Consider the following 8,469-nt stretch of genomic DNA (forward strand, 5'->3'; position numbering starts at 1 on the left):
TTAAAAGCTACCAAATTTCTCTTTTAGTTGCTGGATAAATTGTTGCATTTAATTTAAAGAAATGAAGGCTCAGTTAAAAAAAAACAAGCTGAAACAATTCCTAATTCATATGTTCAGTTCTATGACCATGTATGTTAACTGAGCATATGATCAAAACTGCCCTATTGGTTTTTGGCACAGAATTGAGCATGTGATCAGTGGAGTAATAGTGATCCTGCAACAGGAAAGTAGCCTGTAAGTTCCTTTCAGATGGGCTCTGGTGCCCTCTCGTGATATTAAATAGTGTTACTGCACAGCACCCTCAGGGGAGCCAGGATTGGACTGGTGTGCAATGTTTACATAGTCCACATGAGAAATACCATCATTTCAGCTGCATAACTTTTTTTTTTTCTGTAGAAATCCATTCCTAGACGAGAAATTATGGCAGACCATCACTGCACACTGCTTCACCTGCAGAATGTTGGGGGTTTTTTTTGTTTTGTTTTGTTGTGGTTTTTTGGGGTTTTTTTTGTTAGTACCATAGTGTTTGTCAATGGAAACTAAAAACGATAGTTACAAAAATTTTATTTTTCTGGCTGTAGAGAATTAAGAGGCTTTAATTTAAGAGAAAACCTTGTAGTTTTTAAAAGGTATTGTGGGACATAAAGTATTTATTGATGTTTATCACAGAATTTTGAATAATTATAAAATAAATACTAATTATTTCTATTTTAGGGCATAGTACTATAAGTGCAATAAATGTTATGCTTGATGTGTCTTGCAGAGCACTAACATTTCAGATTCTGGTACTAGAATTTGACCTTTTGAGAAAGATAACTTCACCATCAGTACATTGCCAGTCCACTGTAACACTGCTGTTGCCTGGCCTTATAAATATTTGGAACCAAATGAAAGATTGGCTAGGGCACAGTCAGCTGGGTTTTTTCTTTTTTTTTTCCTTTTCCTTTTTTTTTGCCTTTTTTAAAAGTTAAGTTTATACTAGAGCACCATTCAAACAGCACGTACTGACTGCAATTTGTTTTAAATTCAAATGTAGATATTTATTCTGTTGACTTTGGAAGGGCTTTAATTACAATGTTACTTCCTAGACAGGGAGACACAATGCTTTCCTTTTCCAATTCATAGTCAATACTTTCAGGGAGTGTTTGGTTTTTTCTTTCCTTAGTTTGGTTTTAGTAGTAGAATTGAGGTTTCTATGTGGGAATTGTCTTTGAGTATTTCTGCTTGTAGTATAGTAAGAGTATTTCCCTGAAAAATCATCCAGCAGTTGGGAAAAATGCTTTGGATGTGTTTGATGATAATTGCTGCCTTTTGTAAAGTGGAGAGAAGAGGCATGCTGGGGGAGTTCAGTGTGACACACACTGATCAGAGAGCAGGGTGTGAGGAGACATGCACAGGACTGTAGAGTGACAGGAGCTGTAGGTGGAATCACTAGCAAACAGGAGCAGGACATAGACACAGGAAGGCAATTCAGTTCTTAGAAAGTGAGGAAGGATGAAGTGAGAGTGTTTGTGCAGTGAGGAAGGGACTTGATGTTTCTAAAAGGAGCTTCACTTTGATATATCTGTGGTTGTGGGATAATTAAGTAGAGCATTCTTAGTTACCTGGTTGGAAATGTGACATATTTAGTGCTGAGGAGAGGTACCACATTGAAAGCTTAGGATGCTGAAGTCATCAAATAACCTGCAGGACAGGTACAGCTGGCAAGAGGCACCACATATGCCTCCCCAAAAATGCCCTTAATGTGCTGTAAGCTGGAAAGGTATCTCAGTAGGGGACTGAAGGGTAGTTCAGATTTCATGGTCCATTTTGACACAATTGGCTAACTTCAAGACTACTAACAAGGGTATAAGCCAGTATGACTTGCGAAGTGGAAATCTGCCCACTAAGCCTAAGGCCCACCCAGTTCTAAAGTCTCTGTAAGGCTGAGTGGGTGCTCACTTTACCTACCTTGATACATTCTTCTAATGACATTTCTTTTCCTGGTGCCCTTCACATAAAAATGAGGAGGATAATGGTTTTATTTATTGCAAGATAAAGCTATCTAACTCCTCTGACCACAATGAGGTAAATACAAATAACAAGACAGCACTGTTGTTTTCTTTGGCTCCAGGGTGTATCGGTAGTTTTAGTTCACTTGCTGTTTTGCTGTTGCTTACTTCCCTCTCATGGCTGTGACTGACAGAGCTGCTTCCTTGTAGGAGGACTGACAAATGGTAGTGGTCGCTATATTTCTGCAGCCCCCGGAGCCGAAGCCAAGTATCGCAGTGCGGCGAGCACCTCCAGCCTCTTTAGCTCCAGCAGCCAGCTCTTCCCTCCTTCGCGCCTCCGCTACAGCAGGTCTGACATTATGCCTTCTGGACGCAGCCGGCTGCTGGAAGATTTCAGGAACAATCGTTTCCCTAACCTTCAGCTAAGGGACCTTGTTGGGCATATTGTGGAATTTTCCCAAGACCAGCACGGTTCTAGGTAATTATTATAAGAGTAGTTAATAATATTTGAGTGCTTTGATATTGTTTTATTAATATGAAACTTTTGAATGAGGTACTTGTCATCTTAACTCAAAGCATCTTAATTGGGACACGCCCTCTTAGGCTGACCTTCTCTAAGAAATTTCATTGTAAAAGAAGTATTAATTTAGCTGCCTGTAGAAGTTCTCAGTGTAGAAATCGCCTCATAACTAGACTTGTAAACTCAAGTATTAAGGTATCAAAAAGGCATTGATTAGGAAAAAAAAAACGTGGCATCTGGAATGTAAAGCTGTTTTTGTCAGTACATCATCAGGTACTTAGTTACTGTTATTCTTTTCATCTTTAACGCTTTTCAAATGAAAGTTTTCAAGTCTTAATTTTACTAAAATGTATCCTTTTATATGCAGAGGCACTACTTTCATTTTAATGAATTTTATAAATGTTGACTGGTTTCTTTAGAGTTTTGAGGTGTCTCATTGAAACAGTGTTTGAGAGGTTTTCCTGTTGTTGATGCAAAGCATAATGTACCTTTTTTTTTGCACTTAGATTTATACAGCAAAAGCTGGAGCGAGCTACTCCAGCTGAGCGCCAGATGGTATTTAATGAGATCCTGCAAGCTGCCTATCAGTTGATGACTGATGTATTTGGAAACTATGTAATACAGAAGTTCTTTGAGGTAAGCATAGCACTAAGTGTATGGATGGACATGCAAATGAAGTACTGTAAATCTGATTAAATTTAACTGGTCTTTCTGTAAGACCATAGCAGAATTCTACATGACTTCCACAGAACCCAAGTGTATAACTCTGCATAGGTGTTTTTTCTGTTCTGTACCCAGTATTTTTTGCTATAATGGACACAGTTTCTCCTTACACTGATGGTGCACATGTTGGTGAACACTATGCACATTGAGGCTTCACAGACCTCTGAGCAGAACTTGAGAGACTTTCAGCAGATGAAAGGGACTATTTGAAAAATGCTTTTTATTGGTTACTACATCGTGGTACAGAATGGTCTGGAAAATGCACTTGCGCTCAACTAGCTGTGTGAGCTTCATCCAGTGCTGTGTATGAGGAAACTCCCATAAAATGTACAGAGGAAGAAGAATTTTGAGTAAGGGATATCCATCATAAGATATATCCAATATTACTACAACTAGTATTTAAAACAGATTTGTCTTCTCTTAAAAATGATGTGGTGAAAAAAAAAAGCTTCATCAAAGAATTACAAGATTTGGCTTGCAGAGAGAAGAAAAAAGTAATACCTGTGTCCTGGGAAAAGTTATTTGTAGGAAAGGTATCTAGTATGCTGTACTTTAAATCAAGGGCCATATCAAAGACTTGTGGCAAGAAGGTGATGCTGGAAAATGTCCAGTAAGAAGTAAGATACTTGCTGTAAACAAGAATGTAATTTTTAATAATCTATAAAATAATGTCCTCATTTAATTTTACTTCTTTTTTAATAGCCAGTCAAAATATCTTCTGTAAAGTGACACTGACGTATGATATACAAGATCTTGATTTTGCTTAAGGGTCATCATTTGCAATTTTTTCCATAATGTTAAGGTGGATGAATACACAGTTAATCGTTGTTAACTGAGTGTTTTCATCTTAATTCTGCAGAACACTTCTCAACAAAAGTGCATGTGACCTTACATGTAATAGGAGACCTCACTTTACTGTATAGGTAGGCAGGTAAAGTTGTTGGTCAGGCTTTCTTCAGAGCTGACTGCAGGTGTGGTGTTTGACCATTCTCAGCAGTGCTGCAAGAATATTGCTGTGACACCAGCTGGTTGTCCAGCTGGTCACTTCTGTGTCCTCTCTTACAAGATGTGAGATCCACTACACAAGTTTTGAGATAGAAAATTGATTTGGATTCATGCATAATAGTGACCTGTGATCAGTTTGCTGGTATAATTTATTTGAAAAAGTGGTTTATTTAACTTAAATATTCCTACAGACAGGCAAATATAAACTATATTATTTCTTCTGTTGTCTTTCAAGGTCATGCATTTGATAGCAGGTATGTGAACTGGATGTGGAATATTACAAAATGTTGCATTTAGAAAAGAAAAGCTTCTGGTAAATATCCCCACCAAAATACAAAGTGAAAAATTATTCAAATGTTACAGTCATGTACATCTTGGCAATACTTACTCTGACATGTAAATTCCAGCATGCTGCAGTATGTCTTCATTTGTTAACAGCATATTTATTTCCATTTAGTTTGGAAGCCTGGATCAGAAGTTAGCCCTAGCAACACGCATCCGTGGTCACGTTCTGCCGTTGGCCCTGCAGATGTACGGCTGTCGTGTCATCCAGAAAGCTCTCGAGTCAATCTCACCAGACCAGCAGGTAATTGTAAGTTAGAACAATGCTTTTTTCATTTTATTTATTTTTATTGTATCCCTCTTTTTACTTGATTAAATTGATGATTATTCCCTTCATCATGAAATATCCTGGGGGCTGAAATAGTTGTTTAAATGAAAGTAGTGAGGTACACAGTTAACACCAATGAATATGAAGGTTGGAGTCAGGATGAAATTAAATTTTTCTCCATTTAAGGAAGGTGGGGTGGGGGAAATACCATCATAAAGACAAGGATAATCTTTGTTTTTCCAGAATGAAATGGTGAAAGAGCTGGATGGCCATGTTCTGAAATGTGTGAAGGATCAAAATGGAAACCACGTCGTACAAAAATGCATTGAGTGTGTTCAGCCCCAGTCGCTCCAGTTCATCATTGATGCATTCAAAGGACAGGTAGTGCCAATTGTTCATTTCCTCTTTGCAGGTTGCTTAGATTTCACAGAAGATTTGCAGGTTTTTGTCCATCATTTGCATGTACAAGATAGCATTTGCCACTTTGCACTCAGCTTATTTTAAGTAGAATGAAAAAGGGAATGATGGCATGAAAAGCTGTTGGAGAGGCAGTTAACATGCTGTAAAAAAATTAATTTGTTGGAGATAAGGCTCTAGAAAGACATGTTTGTATGTATTATAAATAATAATAAATATTTATGTAATATAAATACAGAAAAGGGACTTTGCATGCCCAGGCTTTGTGTTTGTGTGTTGTGATAGCACCATTTCACATTTCCTTCACGGCTCTTGGCAGGGCCGTTTTTTAGATAATAATAATAACGTACATGCTCTCTAGTATACATTTTTCTTTAAAAATTACATTTTCCTCTCCTGTTGCACGTGTGCCTTTCAGTGTTTCCCAATGAATGTTAGTCCTTAAGGAACTGCAGTGATGAAATTCACTAATCTGTTCCCTACATATGGACTAGTGTGAAGGGGGTGTAGTATTTGTTTTGTTTTGTTTCCAAAAAAACATTATTACTGTAAGGTTGATATTGTGCTGCAGGCTAGTGAATGTGCTGCAGCTAAATAACATTTTAATCCTCTGAGACAAGCGTGTACTTTTATAGTCTTGAGAAGAATTGTAAATAGAATAGTAAAAATCTTACTAACTTGGCTATATAACTAAATTTTACTTTAATGGATGGCCAAATGTATTTCCTAATAAAATCTACAATATCTTTCTCATTTTACACAACAGCAATACCTGAATTATTGTTGTACATAGTACTAAATTGCATACCAAGGGTTCTAGGGTTTGGTCTTTTTACACCAAAAAGTGTGTATGAGGGTGTATGAGGTACATGAGATGCATTTTTTAAACTGTAAATAGAGCCCCTTGACTAAAGTGCAAGTTTATGTACTGAACATCCATCCTAAGCACCAAGTAACTAAATATAGAAAATAGTAGCTAATGTGAAATGGCAAATGAAAAATGTTACACATGTGACATTACTTGTATTTTCTCCTGCATTTGAGTTGATGCCTAATCATGCAAGATTCTGTGTTCAGTTCTGACCAGCAATGAAGGTTTTGTAATTAATTGCCAAATCACAAATGTAGCTTCAGGAGAAGCAAGCAGAAGGAATAAGCAAGATCTGGCTGTTTGTTTTGAATAGTTATTTACAAACTTTGTATCTGTAACTGGGAGCTTATTGTGTATACTGGAACATGAAATTGGTGAAAATCAGCCACTGTTACTGAATTCCTTTTTATAAGTGTCAAAGTCTTTAAATTTGAAAAGAAAGTAAAAAGGAAAGCTTCTAAGTTGAACAGCAATTACCTAAGGGTCATACTTCCAGGCTTTCCTGTGCAGCTATGTAGGCTAGAAACATTGTAATGAACACTTGGGTTCTTGTATGTTTTCTGGAGTCCTTGACACACAAAAACCTGCTTTGTCATATTTTCCTGACTTTTCCTGGAAATGGAATTCTGGTTTGGGCAGACAAAACTTTTTTTTTTAGTAGTAATTGGTGTGTTCAGTTCCATTTTGAATGCAACGATATTGCAATGGATGTGAGCTTCAGTTGGCTTAATTCAGTTTGCAATCCTGTTTTCAAGGTATTTGTGCTTTCAACTCATCCATATGGTTGTAGAGTAATCCAGCGTATTCTGGAGCACTGCACTGCTGAGCAGACTCTGCCAATCTTAGAAGAGCTGCATCAACACACAGAGCAGCTGGTGCAGGTCAGTGCATGCAGGCTTATTGTTAATGCACTTCAGAGTTTTTTGTTATCATCATTTACTCCTGTATCCTAGTTTAAATGCATTTGCCTCTTTTTAGTTTTGTAGACATTGATTTTTTTGTTTTTCTTTCCTTCTATAGTTTTAAATGAAAATTAATTTGGAAGTTGGGAGGCAAAGAAGATACAAAAAGTATTTTTCTTACACTTTTGACTGTAGCTTGGTGTTCAGGGGAATATTACAGCTGTTTAAAAAGTATGATCTTAAATTTGAGGACTTCTTTCTTTAAGAAGATAAAAGATACTCTAGCAAAACACTGGTTTTACAAATTATTTACACTTTTCATGTAAAATATGTGGTCCATTAAGTAATTCTTGATGAAATATTTCTTGCATCACTTTGGTTCTGTAATTTTGACATTGTTTTTTCCTTATATCCATGCAAAGAGTAATTTCATACTTTATGCTTACATACAACAGCTGTCAGTATTCATTATTTGGTATGAACACAAAAGAAAATTTCAGTCATCTTATTTTCAGGATCAATATGGAAATTACGTTATTCAACATGTACTGGAGCATGGTCGTCCCGAAGACAAAAGCAAAATCGTTTCAGAAATAAGAGGAAAAGTTCTAGCTCTGAGTCAGCACAAATTTGCCAGGTATTGCATAACTTTCATATACTAAGAAGTCATTAACCTTGTAAAGTTGTAATACTGGATTTATTTCTTGTGTTACTAAAGGGATACAATAATTTTTTTTATTGTTTATCTTACCTCCTGAAATTCCATATTTTTATAGAGATGAATGATAGTGATATTTTTATACTAGGTTTGGGGAGGGGAAGAGACAAATGTTCTGTAGCAAAACAAAGGAGGTTCTGTGGGTTTATGGGATGGCTTTTGTTCACTTTGTGCAAGTGCAGGGAACAGGTTCCAGGTTTTCATGTAAGGATAACCAGAGCCAGGTGAAAAGCTCTGCTGGAACTTAAGTGATGTGCTGATGACAATGAGCTGGGACCTGCTGACTCTCAATCCAGCCTAGCAATTTGCAAGTATAACAAGACTAGCTTTAAAAAATGGTAGTTCAGTCTGACAAGGATTTTCTGTGTTAGAAAGTCTGAAAGACTGTTGTAGGAGGACTGAACTATTCTGAAATTGGACCTACAACTCCTCCTTTTGTGCTTTTTGCTGAAATATGGATTGTGTGCCTTTTGTGAAGGAAAAATACACCTGAGTATTCATTCTAGGTGATTTAGTGAGAGTAACCTTGTCATCAAAATGACGTAGAAATGCACTGTGACTTTATGAGAGCATTTGTTTTAAAAATTGCTAGCAAACCAATTTATTTGGACTTTTTTTTTTTTTTGCCTGAATAGAACTCTTCAAAACCCTCTAACTTGCTTAATTTCTAAAGCACAGTTTTAGGACTGGGATCATTTTGCTATTTTAAAAG

The 8,469-nt window shown here is 36.7% G+C and overlaps 1 protein-coding gene across 7 annotated transcripts in view; it reads left to right on the forward strand.

Annotated features, from left to right (window-relative positions):
• PUM2 (pumilio RNA binding family member 2) overlaps positions 1-8,469 on the forward strand; it is a 69,253-nt gene that overhangs the window by 56,064 nt on the left and 4,720 nt on the right. For 4 of the 7 annotated variants that reach the window (XM_014306747.2, XM_014306743.2, XM_031056444.1 and 1 more), the window contains 6 exons: positions 2,202-2,469; positions 3,018-3,147; positions 4,697-4,831; positions 5,093-5,230; positions 6,893-7,018; positions 7,555-7,676. In XM_014306747.2, coding sequence (XP_014162222.1) covers positions 2,202-2,469; positions 3,018-3,147; positions 4,697-4,831; positions 5,093-5,230; positions 6,893-7,018; positions 7,555-7,676 — 919 coding nt within the window. The remainder of the gene's footprint in view (positions 1-2,201; positions 2,470-3,017; positions 3,148-4,696; positions 4,832-5,092; positions 5,231-6,892; positions 7,019-7,554; positions 7,677-8,469) is intronic. The other 3 variants (XM_014306748.2, XM_014306744.2, XM_014306745.2) reach the window with 1 other exon arrangement.

The sequence above is a fragment of the Geospiza fortis genome, unplaced genomic scaffold (assembly GCF_000277835.1).
Source record: "Geospiza fortis unplaced genomic scaffold, GeoFor_1.0 scaffold81, whole genome shotgun sequence".
Classification (NCBI taxonomy): Eukaryota; Metazoa; Chordata; class Aves; order Passeriformes; family Thraupidae; genus Geospiza; species Geospiza fortis.